The sequence below is a fragment of the Gobius niger genome, assembly GCF_951799975.1.
Source record: "Gobius niger genome assembly, chromosome: 8".
Classification (NCBI taxonomy): domain Eukaryota; kingdom Metazoa; phylum Chordata; class Actinopteri; order Gobiiformes; family Gobiidae; genus Gobius; species Gobius niger.
In genome coordinates this window covers 11,320,991-11,338,931 of record NC_136859.1, presented here as the reverse complement: position 1 = coordinate 11,338,931, position 17,941 = coordinate 11,320,991, and the positions used below count along the sequence as shown (strand labels likewise).

At 40.9% G+C, this 17,941-nt stretch overlaps 1 protein-coding gene across 1 annotated transcript in view; it reads left to right on the top strand.

Annotated features, from left to right (window-relative positions):
* Positions 1-17,941, top strand: part of LOC306967192 (chloride channel protein 1-like) — a 43,743-nt gene that overhangs the window by 8,695 nt on the left and 17,107 nt on the right. Inside the window, exons 2-6 of the mRNA XM_079562111.1 lie at positions 15,645-15,867; positions 16,087-16,218; positions 16,502-16,630; positions 16,900-17,033; positions 17,440-17,517. Of these exons, the coding sequence (XP_079418237.1) occupies positions 15,645-15,867; positions 16,087-16,218; positions 16,502-16,630; positions 16,900-17,033; positions 17,440-17,517 (696 nt within the window). The remainder of the gene's footprint in view (positions 1-15,644; positions 15,868-16,086; positions 16,219-16,501; positions 16,631-16,899; positions 17,034-17,439; positions 17,518-17,941) is intronic.

Genomic DNA, 17,941 nt, shown 5'->3' with positions numbered 1-17,941 from the left:
GCTCATTTTCGTTTGGTGTCGAATCTTGACTCACAATAAACGCTGTACAAGTTTGAGAATCTACAGAAAATTGTATTTGTGACTGCTCCCCCAATACAACCTCAGCTGTTTGAACAGTTGCAATTATCCTACGAGGTGTTAACCAAACATCTGATGTGCCTACATTAGTAACTGGTACAAACGCCCTACCGCGTTCTGCCTTTACCAAGGAAGGTGAGACCAACAATCCATCCGGCAGTGCGTTATGTTCAGGCCCCAGAGGTTCAACCATGAGATCTATGAGTTGATGCTGGGGCGCCTGGGGGCAACTCACGGGGACATACTTAAGACTTCCAGCTGGAATACAAAGTGGTCTCTTACCCTGGACTCTCACTAGATGGGGGTCTGGGGAACTGGTCATGGTCTCCATCACTTGGCAGTATCTTAGGACTCTCCTTAGCCCAGGCGGTGCAGACTGGACAACTGGTGCTTCCCATAAGTCGGGTCCATGTTGCTTCAACAGTTCGGAATAGAGAGGATTAAACACGTTCATTCCCAACACACCAGGTACAGCGTTTTTTTTCTGTTTCATGTAGTGATCGGAAGAGTCTTTCACAACTAGTACACCCCGGCGGGGGAGAGACACCCCCAGGATGTGCAAGTCCAGCTCCATGTACCCCAAATAAGGAATGTTTAAACCATTTGCCGCTTTTAACCCAAGCCAACCACAATCCCTCAAACCCTCAGACAGATGAGAGAAGTTGCCGTGAAAAAAACTTTCTGTTACAGTTGTTACCATAGAGCCACTGTCCAATAGGCAAGGTACACTGACCCCAGCAAAATTTACCTCTGCCTCAAAACACTCCCCCACCAGACGGTTTATGTCAGAATCAACATTAACAGCCATATCTTTGGAGCCTTGTAATCCCCCCACCAGTGTTTGACTCTGCACACTGGCGGGTTCTAGTTTCCCGAAGGCTTGGGCTGATTTTGAGTTGTTGAGTCTATGGTTTCATTTTTGCCATTCGTTGGGCAGTTTCGTGCAATATGACCCGCCTGCTCACACTTAAAACAAATGGGCTTTCCGTCATTGGTTCGTCTGGGCCTATTGTATGGTGTTCGTGCTGGAGGCAAATGCTGTTGGGCCAGTGCCTTCATAACCAAATCCAACTGTGTCTGCTGGGCTTTCAAAAGCGACATAAATTCATTATATTGGGATGAACCAGAAAAAGCACTATCACAAGAGGCAACAGTTTCATTAGATGCCAAGCTGTATTCACTCCTCTGTTTGGGCGGACCCCCACATTGAGCCATCCACCGAGTGGCTTCAGCTCTAGCCTCACGGATAGTCCAGTTAGGGTTAACATTAACCAAGTCCCTTAACCTCATTTTTAAACTTGGGTCTCTAACCCCATCACAAAACTGGTCACGCAGATCTCTTGAGGCAGCTATAGAGGCAGCCTGTGCATCAGATTTACATATAGTGCTCATCAAGTCCATAAGGGAATGAGAAAAATCAATCAAAGACTCACCGTCCTGTTGTCTACGGTTGTAAAATTTTCGCTGTAATGCTACATGAGTATGCATGCATCCATAGACCTCTTTCAAAGTTTTAAAGATTGACTCCATACATTCCCTTTCAACTGTTGGTAAGAACTTTATCTCTGTGCGCGCAGCGCCCTCTAAATGGTTCAAAACAATTTGTGCACGCTCCTTCTCAGTTGCACCTCTAATTTGTGCAAAATGTCTTATTTGTTCGATCCACTCATCCAAAGTCCACAAGTCCTTGCCATCAACTTTGCCGGAGAATAATGGCAGCGTTCTGTCCTGTTGCACGTATATAACCGGGGCGTGCGGCTGTGGAGCAGAATGTCCTGTAGCTCCGGATGTAGATGGACTTTCCACGTCCCTGGCTCTCAGTGTCGCGAGCTCCGTTTCCAGTTCTTTAATGCGCAGTGACATGGCCCGCTGCTCAGCTTCATCCATAGCTGCACGACTGAGTCCACTGCAATACCACTGTCACCAGCGCGTGGTCCAATCCCACTGCTCCTGCTGTCCTTGAACTAATTTACCAAAAAAAATAAATGGTCACTTCCCCAATTGTTTGTCGACAACGCCAAATGTTACTGAGCCGAGATATGAACAGGCCAACAAATTTAAGGATATAGACGTTATTTATTATTGGATCAAAAGAGGGTTAATTCCCCGAGGCATTTCCTGCATCAACCGCTGAAGGGACCAATCATCAACAATCTGAATTTGTGAACACCATACACGGCAGGCAAACCCGCAAAACCAACACACTTCACCACAAGCTTTGGTTATTTCAAATAGCACCGCAATTAAATCCACACAGCAAACGATCAGACTGTCGAACATTCTACCGGAAGCGGCGATGAGTACTAGGTACGGGGAAGTGACCAAAAACATGTAAACAAAACATACAAAAATAAGAAAAAAGAAATAAAACGAGTTAGTCCGTCCTAACAACTCCAAGGCTAAAACAGGCCACCGAGCGAACGGACTAACTCAAAACTCAAAACAAAACAAACAAGGACAGCAGGAAACAATGATCACTGTGTGTCGTAGCCACCACACACACAGTCTGGCTCGACACCACCACACCACGGGTTAGCCGTCTAGCTTAAAAACTCCGTGTGGTCCAACAAAACCCACAACCACGCACGGCGTGGGCCCAGCAATCACTCTGGCCTCCCACGGAAACTGGCACCTCACGGGAAAACACGCCCTTCCTATTACATCCTTTGTGGTCTGTGAGGCAGCAGCGACCCCTTGAGGTACCACCATTACATCATCTCAAGATATGTTTGAATACATGTATTTTATTAAAGTTCCTCAATTCATCACAGAAGTATAGGACTGGTATAACCACATCTGCTGTGCATCTGAACCAGTGATCATTCCAATTACCAGTACACAAATCACAAATTCAACCAGAGTTCATTTCGTCAACTATAATATTTAGTCTTAATTTGAGACAAAGTGATATTCTTGCCCACTAAAATTGGACTAAAACTAAATTAAAAGTTTTTCATGAGACTAAAACTATGACTAAAATGTCCAGATATTTTAGTCGACTAAAATAAGACTAAATGAAAAGGAGAGACTGAAATCATCCAAACTTCTATTGACAGTCTGAAAGCCTCATATCATGTAAATTCACTGCCAAAGGAAAACTCTTTGTTCATGTGGGAGCAGCTCCATGAAGCAGAAGAACAAGATTAAATATGATTATAATGAATATTATAAATGCAAAGTCGACTAAATTTGTCTTAAATTCAATCGACTAAATTTACTTGCAATTTTTTGACTAAATCTAAAATTTAAACCTAAATTAAAATATGTTGTCAAAATTAACACTGAATTCAACATGGGTAAAGAGTCTTGCCCAAGAACATAACCAAACCACTAATGAGGGCTGGGCTATTCATCGAAATTCAATCGAAAGCGGAATCTCTACTTTGGTCAATCTCAATAATCGTCATGGGACTTTAAAATCATCAGGTTTACAGACATTTCTTTGCCAAAAACAGCACCCAGTTCAGCAAAAGACAATGGAACATTTTTGTAGGTTAAATTATAATGGAGGGAAAGCTTTTGTTTGAGCTAAAAGGTCTGTCTAGGTTCATGAATCAGCCAGATTGATTATTTTCTAGCATGAAATTATAAAATCAAGATCGATCAAAATAAGAAAAAAAAATAAAATCGTCATTAATTTTTTGCCATATCGTCCAACCCGACCGCGAACCTTCCATGTTATAATAAAACTGTGTTGACTTTTCTACCTCTGACCATAATGAACGATAACAGCACAACAACCTCTAGTTAAAATCTGTGCATAAAACGCAAGTGGTCAAAATACCTGGCAATAGTACAAAGTGTCATGAGCCAAAACAGAAATCTACACGCATCTGGCTCACATCCTCATGTTTGTTCTCACTTTGATACAGCTGGTCGCATGTTACAAACGATTTGATGGATGCTGTAGAAAAGCGAGGTTGCGCAAGGAGACAATTTTTGATCTGCGGAGTGTCAACAGCCATGAAACCGATCTCACAAGTCTCCAATGTTACAGACTACTAAAAGGGATAGAGTTTACCTGCCAAATGTTTTGCAGACAGGAATGACCGGGACGTAGACGATCGAGCCATTAAATTTCATCTGATATAACTGTCACTTGATGTGGCTTTCAAATTACAGTGTGACCCTCATGTAGTAATTAAACTATTAGCTGTTACATCAATAGCTACAAGCTGAGAGCAGTGTGAACGCAGCAAGAGTGTCAATTAGATGTCTCTATTGGAAAGAAGCTCCGTGTAGAGCAGGGGTGTCCAAGCAATGGCCAAGCAAGGGTCTCCTACAGGGGTCCAAATCACTTTCCCAAATTGCCTTGATTAGATAATTCTACTTATATATACACCATTGTAACATTTTAAACGAATAATTTGCTATCTTAATTTATATTATAGAAACTATACATTTCCTTATGACTAACATCACCTCCTAAGAACTGAGAAGAAACGATGATTTACTTGGTTTGTTACTGTGCTTTGAATTATTGAGACTATTAAGATTATTGAGATCATTGATAACATTTTATAGCTGTCATGATTATTGTCACTCATACAATTATTGGTTACCATAGTTACTTACTTCTATTGTATGGTAATGGTACTGAATAATTTCCTTCTACTTCTCATTTCATTTGACCTGTGGCCTTTTCGCAGTCGGCGTAGTGTTGCATCAATAGAGATTTTAAAATGTAGTCTTCTGAAGATAAGGTGTGTTAGGAGTAAGTGACCCAGCAGTGAACAAAGTCGTTTTGTATGGTTTTGTGTAAACGTATATTGTCAAACCTGGTGCACCTTCTTAATCATAATATTTCATGTAAGTATCAGGTCCAGCATAATTCTACAAGGCAGGCTGCACAATTGCATCTGCCATTATATAATACAGCTCACGATTATGGATATCATGGAGCTAAAGTGTGGAGCAGACTTATCTTCTGGGTTCATACATAACATTCTCCATGTATAAAAACAAACTTAAAAACAGAAGTTGGCAGAGTTTACTCAAACTGAAGTACAATATACTTCAGACAGTAAATAATGATAATGATAATGTCTGTGTATTGTTTTTCTGATACTTTGTATTTGTATGTATTGACTTGGCATAATGGTAACCTAGATATAAAACTATAAGATTATACTTGAACTACCTCTCCCATGTACACGTTATTTCTTTTTCATATCTAAACTTGATGAGCTGTTTTTATGTTCTTTCCCCCCCAGTCTCATTGAAATAGTTTCTCTAACAGTGCGAAGTTAAATATTTCTATAATATTTTGGCTAATGTTACTCCAAAGACATAGTTGTCTTTTACCAACTATGTAACAGATTTTGTCGTAACTTTTAATTTATAGCATTCAATCCTAAACATTTTGTTTATGAAATACACATCCAAAATATTGTTACTTTTGAAATTCTTTTCTAAAAATAGTAGGATGCAGTTATGACATCTATGATCACAATTAGCCGTTAATCACTAAAGCCTGTCCATCTCTGCCAGAGGAAAGGACGGCCGTGGAGACACCAATGTCCCGGAGCGAGTGTGAGGTGTGCAGAAGTGTGCCAGTGAACATTGGGTCACACAGTGGCTAAATTTATCCCGAGTTGGGTTTCTCTTCCGCGGTGGGGGTTGGACGGAGGGGGACAAGGGGCGCATGGTGAGAGGGAACACTTTAGGGCACGGGAAAAAGGTTAAAGGCTGCGACGAGGTTTATGTAAAGGTGAGATACACAAGAGTGAAGAAATCAAGAAGTTTAGTTATTAAAAAGAAATTTCACCTAGGAGGCAAATCAGCAATTTAACATCACGGTGAAATATTAGAAGCTGGGGCTGGGGAAAAAAATCAATTCGATTTAAAAATCGAGTTAGTAGGTCAATTTCAACAACAACAAAAAATATATATTTCTTTTCTTTTTTAACCTCACTGCCCTCTGCTCAGAGGAAGAACGTCCTGTTGTACAAATGTGTCAAGAAGAAGAAAACTTAAGCTGCCTTCTTTAAGAAAGCAGCACCTGCATCACAGTCCCACCAGTCAGTAAAGGACAAAATCTAATCAAATTTAATCGTAAGTTCAGTTTTTTATTTAAAAAAATGTGCAAAAAAAAAAGCTACTTTGTTTTGCACATACATAACAGTGTATGCCACTGCAGTGCAACAGGGACAGTCAGCTCAAATCCTTCACCCACTGCATCACTGTGCCTTCTGTAATTATTGGGGGGATGTTGCATACTGCAATAGATCACAGATAGCTAATAATGAATGTAAAAAATACTGCAGTGTATCCTGTTCAGCGTCAGACATGTGGAAAAAGGGGACAACTGCTCAGAGTCTGCAGCAAGTAATAAACAATTAGCCTGGTGCAGGATAACAGCTGTAAACATAAATATTGCTTTGCTCCCTGAATGATGTGAAACATGCTTATAAAGTAACCTCGGCAAATAATCAGTATGTTTGGAATCCATGAGTAATGTTAGGAATACGTTAAACTGAACTACTAAATTAAACTACTTAAACTTTACTAACTTTTTGGTTTGAAAACAGGAACAAGGGGAGAGTAAATATATGACTATTGTGTCAATCGGCTGCTCCCTTCATTTTGCCATGGCAAACCAGTTGCATGGTGATTTATATAGACCCAAATTCTGTCAAATACATTTCCAAATACCAGAAATGAACACCATGTGTAACCTACTCTAATCTTTATTTAACCAGGATAGCTCCACTGAGATTTGGAATCTTGTACAGGGCAGTCCCAGAGGAGCGCCTCACTGTAGTCTCCATGACCCGTCGAAGCCTAAGCAGCTTGGCTCTGTGCAGTTGGACATAGTACGGCAGGCACTCGGTGAAGCTTAATTAAAAAGCGGTCTGGTGTGGTGAATGGGCGCAGTTGTGTCTTTGACAGACGAGTGAATAATGTGGTTCGTGTGTACAGTGCGGTGGGACTGAAAACCAGCAGCAGCTTTCCCCAAGGACAAGCATCACATGAGAACAATGTAGTTCAGACACTGACCCATTTAGGCCCTACAGCAGCTACAGCCCACACTGTGCAAACGGACTTACAGAGCAAGTAACAGGTTTATGTGCTGGGTTCACGCAGCTATCATTATAGGGTCGAAAGGTTAGTTGAAATTGTAGACTCCGCTAACTCTTACAAAACCTTCTAGCTTTCAAGTTCAGACCTCTATATAACAAAAGTGAAATTAATGTGATTCTTGTATTACTTGTTTAAAGGGACTATACAGAGTTTAAAAATGTTAAAATTCTGTATTTTCCTCCCCTACATGTTCCAGCAATGTCCTAATGTGTAGAATGAGCCCAGACCTGTTCACCACAACTGCCTCTAAAATCCTGCACTGTCACTTAAAAAGGTGTTAATTCGGGTCCGAAGTGCCGTCATGCACAAGCTTTATATAGAAGGTGCAGTTACATGTATGACCTGAGGTGGCAGTAGCGAGCATAAAACTGAGAGCTTCCATACAGCCCCTTTAATTGTCAATATTTCAGTGTTCACTCAAATGTTAAAGCTCCCAGATGTTTACAAGGCGCAAGCTGTCTTGATTTCCAACATACATTTCACAAACCTAATCAGAATCACATTTGTAAAAAAATAGTAGAAGAATAGTAATGATAATACAAATAATACAAATTTTTCGCTAAAAGTAAATGGTACAGGGAGGGTCATCTATTCACAGTTCTCTATGGAGGCAGAGGGGTGTTGGGCAGTGAGATGAGGGGCAGTGCCAACTAATTTCTTATAAAGCACTTAAGAGATTACATTCTCTGAAGTCAACTAGAAGAGCTGGTGCTTAAGACAAGAGTCTTAGTCTATAAAGTTAAAAAAAGACATCCTTTTTAACGACCATCGGCTTCATTAGTGAACGTTGTCATGTTTGCACATCTGATTCAGCCGTTTTTACTGTCACACACGTTTGTACATCGCGTTAGAATGTGTATCCTTGACTTTGACCTTGACATATTAACATTTGGTAACATTTGGATTCTAGTGTTGCCAGCCACACAAAACATGCACCTTTGACCAGCTAAACACATAATGTTTGCAGTGGGTAATCAAAAAAAGGTGTGGATGAGGATCTAACCTATTTAAATCTCATATACAGTATACATCTCCATGGAGACAAGCAGGAGACGTCCCAGCTCCCTTCAGATAGGTGAGCCGCTCACAGCAAAGCCCATTTTTTTAAGGTATATGACGATTAAAATCTCTGTAATAAAATAAATGCTTGTATTTGATTATATTTAAAGGAGCTATACCTGATTGTACAAAGAAACAGGGTCACTCAAATTTCAAATTGCTATATTCTGGTCCAAACTCATCTCAAACTTTCCTAAGGCATTTAAAACATCAAAATTCGTCACAGGCACTGAGTTTAAACCAGGTTTCACAACTTTCAGGGAGGAAAACTGTCACTTCACTGTAAACTATGCCTGCTAGCCTGACTGTTTAAAAGGCTTTAAAACCAGTATTTTTTAGATAAATATCTGCTTTTATCATATACTATAGGACAAAACAAATTTTATTCCAACAACAGAAAATGAAAAAAATCAAGGATAACTCCTTTAATGAGTAAAGTGTAAGGCGGTGTGGCTTTAAGTTCACCCTAAATGCTGGCGGTATATTTCAAAAAGAACGCTATGAAAAAAATGTTTCAAAATGCCTTCTCACAAAATACTTATGGCGCTTATTTCAGTACTAACATTCTAACGTCTCCAATAGAAAGCATTGACTCCAATAGAAAGCATTGACTCCAATTGAAAGCATGTCTTGCTAATGGCTGGAAGCACTAAAAATGGCTTTATTTCTTTTTAAATGCTTCGTTGCCTTCTGTAATGGCAGGTTGAGCCCAGGCATCATGTACAGTATGCAGAAAAATAAAGGCTGGAATACTTCTACCTCCTTTACATAAATAAAACAAGTGTAAAGGTTGTCAAAAAGTATTAAAGCTACTATCCAGGATAACATAGGATTCTTGAGAAAAGGGTCTCCCTCAAACAAGCCTTAGCGTGTCGTCCACATGGAAGTAAGTAACCAAACCCATTATCCATGACCCCCTACAGCCTCAGCAAGGTTATGGCGTCCTCTCAGTCAACAGGTATTATTTCCAACAGTATCCTGTATACGGCCTGCTATCATTTATGATCCTGCTGGAATCCGCTGCACTGGAGGATCTGGCTTTCTGAATTAAGAGCTGCTGACACTTTATTGTCAAGCCTCAAGTGTCTGTATTAACCTTTGGAGGGGCGTGTGCGGCTGTGCCCGCGCTGCCCGGCCCATACCTGTCATTGAGAGGTCCTCTGTCGTGTTCGGAGGCAAGGAGCAGGTACCGCGCTGCATGTCCGTCACTCTGGCAAAGACAGGGAAGGACAGATGTAAGAAAGATATGTATGCATAGAAGTACAGGATATTAAAGGGAGGGTAAAGGAGTTAGGAACAGCCAAGAACCAACGGAGAAAAGATGATGGAGCGAATCAATACGTCTGAAACAGTGCTTAATATTGATCAGTTTCTGGTAAGGTTCAGTTTTCTATATCAAACATTAGGAGTCAAATTGTCTGTTGTTTTTCTCTAGTTTCACAGACGTTCGTATCTTGCATGTTCTTGTCTTTTTAGAGCTTAAAATCATGGTATAATATTGAATACCATGAAAAACATACCTTTGCGTTGTTCCATCACCTGACGTCATCGGGAACTGTTCCTTTAAACTGTTCCTTTAAATTGCCTTCAAGGATCAGGCCACCGTTCTTCCATACTGTGATATGTTCTTACCTGAGCTTAGACGAGTTGATACGTACCTGTCTGGTCTTTGTGCCCGTGGAAGAGCGTGGTGGCTTCCAACTTCACATCCGTTTGGAGCTATAGGAATATGCTGGGAGAGGCCAAACGCTAACAACATCTTTGGTCACTTGTATGCATCAACTCATCTAAACTCAGGTAAGAACATATCTCAGAATGGAAAACGGTGCCTGTTCCTTTACATTGCTTTCAAATAATTGCCTTCACAAAGCCTTTGTCTTGCAAATAAGTAGCACTGATTGGTTTCACCTTTGCTGGCAACTATGGCATGTCCCCAGAAATGACAAATTACCCTATTCCCACACATATACAGCTGATTATATGGAAGTTGTGACACTAGAAATAGAATGATAGAGTCCATACATTTAAACTTTGGATTTTTTTAGTCTGAATACTGCGTAAGATTGTACCTACATGACTTTTTCTTGCATTGTTTTGCACTTTCTTAGATCCAACCCACCAAGTTTGAAGTGTGTTCTCATACATAATACATGGAAGCGCTGTTTCCCACTGCAGCAACAACATGCCTTAATTAGAATTTGACAGCTCGAGCAGTGTCTGGATCAGGCGTGGAATTGTTATTGTGCCGGGTAATTAGTGTCTGTGTACAGTGACATGGCCCGTGGAATGCCAGCGTGTTAGGGGGGAGGGGGGGAGGTCACAGAGCGAGGGAGAGGGGGTAATCTTCTGATCTATCCGTCAATGAATGGGTCAGATTTTATCGTTATTAACTTTGCGATGTATTTGGAACAGAGGTGTATTGTTGTAAGGCCTCTCCGCACTATTACATAAAAAAGGAGAAGTGTTTTGTTTTCTTTCTTTGTTGTCTTTACCTCTTTAGCTCTTTAGTATACTATAGTTGTCTAAAAAGTACAAATAGTCCAGGTGAATAATGTGTAATATTAGTGGTTTGGGTGTGAGGACTTCAGTGTCTGTATCCAGTATCCTGTATGAATCATGTGGGAATCCAATAGAAGTAGAAAATACATAAATATGATGACTTTCTAACCACTTCTTTATTTATTTACTGTACTTTGGGGGTAATTTTGCTATATAAATATAAACTTGACCTTAACAAGTGGTGTCAGTAGCAATCCATAAAAAAATAACAACAACACAAGAATCATGGACAGTGTAAAAAGGTTAACATACTACTATGGACCTATGACATTTATAATCAATGATCTTACATTTCTTACAACGTAAAAACAACCTGTTGACACAGAAAGGTGCTAAAAGCTACTTCCAAAACACAAACTTCAAAAACACAGAGTACATAGTTATGATGTGAGCAGGCAGCTGTTGAGGAGACAGATGAGCTGCAGACAGGCTGAAACCGCAAGATTACTCAAATTAAATATGCACAAATGAAACCGAACGTACCATCTTTTTTCAGGAGGGAACAACATTATAAAAAAACAAGTTCAAACAAGGGCTTTTTCGCGTCTGCTTTAAGAAGAAATAATTTCCTGTAGCAACACTGCCCACACTCCAACAGACAGCCTGGAGTTCTCACAAACATGTAAATAAAGTGATGAATATGCAGCACGGGCTCTTTCTCAAAGGAGGCCCCGGAATGCGCCATTATTTTTTTTAATTAACTCTCAATGTCACCCTGCCCTTCAACCTCTGCATCTGCTAAAGCGCTCTCTATGACTGAGTGCTCTCTCTCTGTTACTGCGCCTCTTTCTAGAGCACGTTTGTACTTCGAGCTGTTCTTCCTTTATACAGTAGCTGTTTGTAAGTAAATTCAATCTTCGTGATATTTATTTTTAGTGGCCACCTCACCATCCACCTCCAGTTGACTATGGCTGATGTTCCTGCTAGCTGTACCAGTTGTTTACAGATAACATGTTGCAGCTTGTCTCATGTTTTATAGTGGGAAAAGCCTCTCTAATTAGTGAGTTTGTGCACACATACATAATACATACAAAGCACAGAAGTAGTGTATCATAGCGATGACAAATTACAAGTGTCAACAGGAGGGCATGATTTACAGAATGTGAGGGTGAAAGAACTATGCTCTTGCATATTCCACACTTGGTCCACATGAATCAAATACAGGAGGATTTCCTCTGAAAATCAGCCTTGTTGCTTGACCCCGGTGTGCCCTAACCCTTACAGACCAAATAAAGGACTAATAGAAGCCAATAGTCTAAAAATCAGTGTTTGAAACAGGCGTAAAAATGTGGAAAATGTTCAGATTTGTCCTGAATGTAAAAGATAGATCTTATTTAGTGCTTTAATTGTTTAATACAAGTCATAAAACAGTGTATTCCTACAATTCATAAGATAATATCTCACTTTTTGTATTTTCAAACGTGTTCCCATATAGATATGCTCCTGGCTAGTGAATATTTACTTGATTGTGAGTGAGTATAATGTTAAATCTGTAATTTATATACATTTTAGCTGTGAATTACGATCCATGAAACACATTGCTAAAAGGTAGCATTGTATAGCGAGCACACCCCATTAACCTTCACAGTTTTCCTTCGTATTATAACAGCCTCAATGTGCCACTGCTAGTATGGTCCCAAACCATGAGAAAGTTTGGTGGGTTTTCGTCATTGTTAGATTCATTTACAGAACAAGGTTGTTTTTTGACATATTGTAAACATTAGTGAAAGATGGACTTGGCACAACTGTCTCACGCTGTCACAGTGCTATGCAGTAGTGTCAAAGGAGAACCACTGTTTCAAAAACAGAATATCTGGATTTATACATTTTACGTGTCTTTGTGTCACTGCTATGATGCCATTAGGCGACCGATGGATATGGTTATTTAGGGAGTATCGTGTCTGGTAATCACGGTTTCCAGGTTCCGCTGATTACCGCCCTGGTTTTGATGCTGTGGAGCAGAGTGTGTTTGATGCACCGTTGATGGATGGGCCTTTGGTGTTAATGTGTACCCACTGGGGCTGACTTTACTTGGGACAAAACACAGAGAACAGACATGTCCAGGGCGGCTGATGAAGAGCAGGTAAAGACAGCACCTGGAGTCAGAATCTTTGCTCTGGACTAAAAAAAACTATCGTTTTTTTTTTTACTTTTAAATAGAGTTTGACATTTTAGAAGGATGTGTGTGGCTATGACAGTGTTGTTGATTTGAGATTTTGACAGGTTCCTAATCCAGGAGGAGATTAACTGTTCTTTTAAGGTAGTACTGTCTGATTGCTTGTTGTCCTGGGCATTTTGCTTGAATTTAGTTGTGGCACATCTAATGTTGGCTCTTTAGATTAGTATATTTCATGTTTGTTTTTTACTATTAAGATACAATAAATGCAGATCAGGTTTCTTTTAAATCATGTCAGTGTAACAGACCAATTTACTTCATTTATTTCTTTATTTTTTTTAACTTCATTTTACTTATGAGTCGCTCTGAATTTAGTTCAAATTATGATAAAAAACCTTTTTATCCTTTCTGATTTTTGTATCAGGTCTTTTTACAACTATATACACTATATAACTATATAACATTGGATTTAACTCACTGTTATGATTGTTGTGTGCCCAAAGAATGACATCATCTGACTACCTGAACAGCCAGGTTATTCCATCAATGGATTTCTTCTTCTCTGATGGCACGGGCATATTCCAAGATGACAATGCCAGGATTCATTGGGCTCACAATGGATGACATGAGACATCATTTTCACACACTTGGACACTGTAGAGTCCAGACCTTGACCCCATCCAGAATCTTCAAAACCAGATCTTGTTGATAAATGAATACAGCACTGGATCTTTTAGCATTGCAGAAGTTTATTGAAACAACGCCACAGCAAATACGTGCTGTAATCAAAGCTAAAGGCGGTCCAACAGTGTGTGACCTTTTTTGTTATGGCGACTATTTTTTGGGTCAGGCAGTGTATAAAAGGTTTGCATTTTTACACCGTGTCAGTGTAGTTGTGTCTAAGCAGACGGGATAAACAAACTGGCCTTCGCTGCTTTAGCACTTGCACGTAGCAGTAACGGTCTAGCATTGTTTCAGATAAAGGTTTGTGGCTTATGGCATTTAACGCGGTTTAAAATAGCCAACAAGATGATTTAGAGGTATCAAAAGTGTTCATGGGTCTCTCCCCTGTGCAAGTATTGGGCACCTGCCATCTGTTGTGTTCATGCATTAATTATGAATGTCTAAATCAGTCACTTTAGCAGGCTCCTGCAGAGAACCATGTGTCAGAGATTGCTCAGAGTGTGCATTAAGAGCATTTTACAACTCACACATGTATGAACCTTTTACCATTTACTTTGGAGTGAAATGTAGTATAATGGGTAATAATGATCTAACTTTACTAACTGATTTACTTTAACTTCTCTAACACAGAAGAGCATAGTAGATTAGATAGATATCAGCAGTACTATTACTTGTTTTGTTCCCACTGCACATGTGTCACATTATTTCAGTGCCAGTTCTCCCACTTGAGTGCAATTTTTGTCTACCCCTTATTCTGTATATTTGGAACGGGTGCCGCACTCTATGGCCAAGGAGTATAGTCCTTGGTTGGGCCTCTCAGTCATATCTTGCCTGCTCCTCTTTCTTGTGTGAACATGAGACTGAAATGCGTGGCAGCCAGGTCTCCGTATGATTTAGCCCCTTGCTTTGCTGTACACATGTGATCCTGCAGGTTTCGGTGTCACAGCTCTGGTGTGCATACAAAGATAGATATGCCGTGTTTTACAGCCTCCATCATTTTAACAATTTCAATGCCGCCTCTTCACACCAGGTCACGAGGAGTCTTGCTTTCTGCTGCTCTGTGCGTGTAAAGCTTGTGCAAAGTCGGAAGGGGAAGATGAGGCATGCTCTCGCAGGATCTCTTCCGCTGGCTTCACTCCAACACCCCTGCTTCTTCTCCGGGAGGGGTTTTTCCGATCTCTATGCCCATTTTGTCTATTTCTGTCTGCCAGGGTATTCAGGTTGGTGTGTATCCCTTACACACACTGCACCATTGCTTTCTTGTTGCTGTTAAACTGAAGGGAGAAAAAATGGATCTAGTTGTATACCTTTTTAATTCTTAATTTCTACAAGACATTTTATACTCCTGCACCATGAGAAAAATCATTTCAGTTTGTCAAATGGTGCTCCTCTCATTGTTAGTCAGTGCGGTGGAGACTCAATCCAAGATCCGATAAGAGCATTCTGTTGTTTTCCTTAGGCATCAGAGATGAAAGTCAGTCTCACTGTTAAATCCAACATATGAAGATGACACTCAAATCCTCAGTGCAAACAATAAGTTGGGGATCTGACCAGAGTTTGTGAACACCGGAGGAAACAGGGCAGTGAAGAGACAGTGTGATGGGTGCGTGGGATCACCTGCAATGCTGAGGGCTTTCCAGGTGTGACAGGTGGAGTAATTGTCCTGAATGTGCGGGAGAGGGGCACCAATGATCTCAGTTGCTCTCGCTCTGCACTGGAGGCTCCTGCGGCAGGATGCAGAGCACACACTGTACCGCAGAGTGATGCAGCTGTTCAGGGTGCTCGCCATGGTCCCTCTTCATACAGCATATCCCATCATTGCATTTATCGCTTTGTAAATGCAGTGTGTGATTGGAGAGCATTGGAGAAGATCTTTGCTCCAATGCTCTCCAGGGCAGCTGTGGCTAATGAAGAAGCTAACTACTTCTGAGTTTTGAAAATGAATGGCTACTGGCTCATTGTAGCAGACTGAGAAGCGGGTCAACTTTTTAACATGAATTCAAATCACTATCATTATATCATCTTTATCTGTAGAGCCTTGAATTCCATGTTTTCATTGTTGCAGCTGTACGGAGAGTACAGGGAGCAGCTCGGAAACCTCGCCCGTCGAGAGGCTGCACGTTTGCTTACAGAGAGGCAATGGAGGAAAAGAAGAGGAGAAGGCAGCACCTCCAGCGGTCGCAAAGGGCTGGGCCGCAGGCATCACCACCACCACCATCCCACGCTGGAGTCCCATCACAGCCACGCCTCCTCCACCAAGAAACCCCGACCATATTCAAAATGTCAAGGTCAGTGCAAGTACAGTAAGCAAAAAACCTTCCACTGTAACAGATTGGCAGCCTGTAATATCCTATACGATACTCATTATATCACCCTGATTAATATTCTACTAGTACAGTAATTACATGAAATATTACCCCTTTAGACTTTCTGACAGCGCCTAAGAGTCAGTTATTAAAACCAGGTGATAAATGACGTGCTGTTGAATCATTCATTCTCTGTCTCAGATTGTTTGGCCCGAGTGCGGCGGTACATAGTGACCAAGATGGGCGAGGACTGGATTTTCTTGGTCCTCCTCGGCCTCACCATGGCACTGGTCAGCTGGACTATGGACTACGCCAGTGCCAAAAGTCTCCAAGGTACAAGAAATAATGATTGTAACAGGTTCTGTATAATGCATCATTCAGGCTTTTTTACAACGCCTTTGGACACCTTAGATTGATTGGTATGCCATGTGTTGAAAAAGCAAATCCTGACTTGAGGAGATTGGAATTGTAGAACAAAGTAAAAAAAAGAAAAAAATGAATCTGGTGAACGAGTCTGGAGTTAAATACGCAAAAAAACATAACATTAAGTACTTCTATTGTCTTCACTGTGTAATAACTGTTTGTATAAAGCCCTGTATTTTTCATGCTTTTGCAGTCTACAAGTGGATACACGTGGAGCTTAAGGGCAACGTGCCACTGCAGTACCTGGCGTGGGTGACCTATCCAATGATTCTGGTCATGTTTGCATCGCTCTTCTGTCACCTGGTGTCCCCACAGGCCATCGGTAAGCTCTTTAATACCTGACAGCCCTCTCAGCATTTCCGTTTACATAGCATAAATGTGTGTTATTGGAGAGGCAACGGTGGCAGAATGACAGCCACTGAGCATGACGGATTAGTGAATAAATGTTGCTTTAAATTGTTATGTAATATTGTTTTATGCCTACACTTTTGCACATCTTATCGTTTCCTGTATGTATAGTAAAAAGTCATCTTATTCAGCTCTTATTCAAGGAAATGTTGTAATCTCTTACTTTCTTTCCCACATCTGCAGGCTCTGGTATTCCTGAGCTGAAAACTATCTTGAGAGGAGTAGTGCTGAAGGAATATCTAACCCTGAAAGCCTTCGTGGCCAAAGTCATCGGCCTAACAGCTGGTCTGGGCAGCGGCATGCCAGTCGGAAAAGAGGCAAAAACCACCGCTTTACTTCTGTTTATCATTAGAAACCGCATTGCTCACTTCACACTTTCCTTTGCCATCACGCTATTTTTTTTTTTTTTTCAAACTCCACCGTGGGGTATAATAAATCACATTCTGTCACACTTTTCCTCTTAGTGTTCTCACGGGACTCGGGAGAATTATTCAAGTCCTCACTACCACAGCACATTCATTTTCTCCATTACATTAGCGGGGCAACTGTCACATCCAGCAATTATACGTGATTTATATGTCCTGATACGTCATGTCCTAGTTTAGGCTCTTAGCGTTAGACATTGCAGTTGTCATACAGTGTGCAACATTACTGCATCATGCCTTTGTAATTGCAATTGTGAAAGTAACTGTCATACCTTACAATATCCTGTCTCTTTCGCAGGGGCCATTTGTCCACATCGCTAGTATCTGCGCCGCAGTGCTCAGTCGATTCATGTCCATTTTCTCCGGAGTATATGAGGTAAGATGAGACCCTGACCAGATAAAAGAAAGTAAATTACTCCTACAATAAGTCATAGCATCATTTACAAGTATGATAAAAATCACTAAGTAGCCTGACACACTGAATCACTATATCAGTCTTTATAGATTCTTTACAACCTTCTTAACAGAAATCACAGTTTTGTTGATTGAAATATATTGGAAGCCAATGTTATGTTTTTGTAAGTCTGACCCATAGCCCCCCCGCTGCTAGCGCTGACACCCTCCAAACCCCATATGGTTTTGTTTTGGATCGTCCCTCGCACGTTGTCTGTGTTTGTGTCTCACTGTATTAATAGTGTGATGGTAATGTCTGGCATGTCTATTAACAGTGAACTCCCATATCCCCGTCCCTCTTTGTCTGTCCCGCCCTCAACCTCCCCCCCCTTTAACCCTCCGCTGTC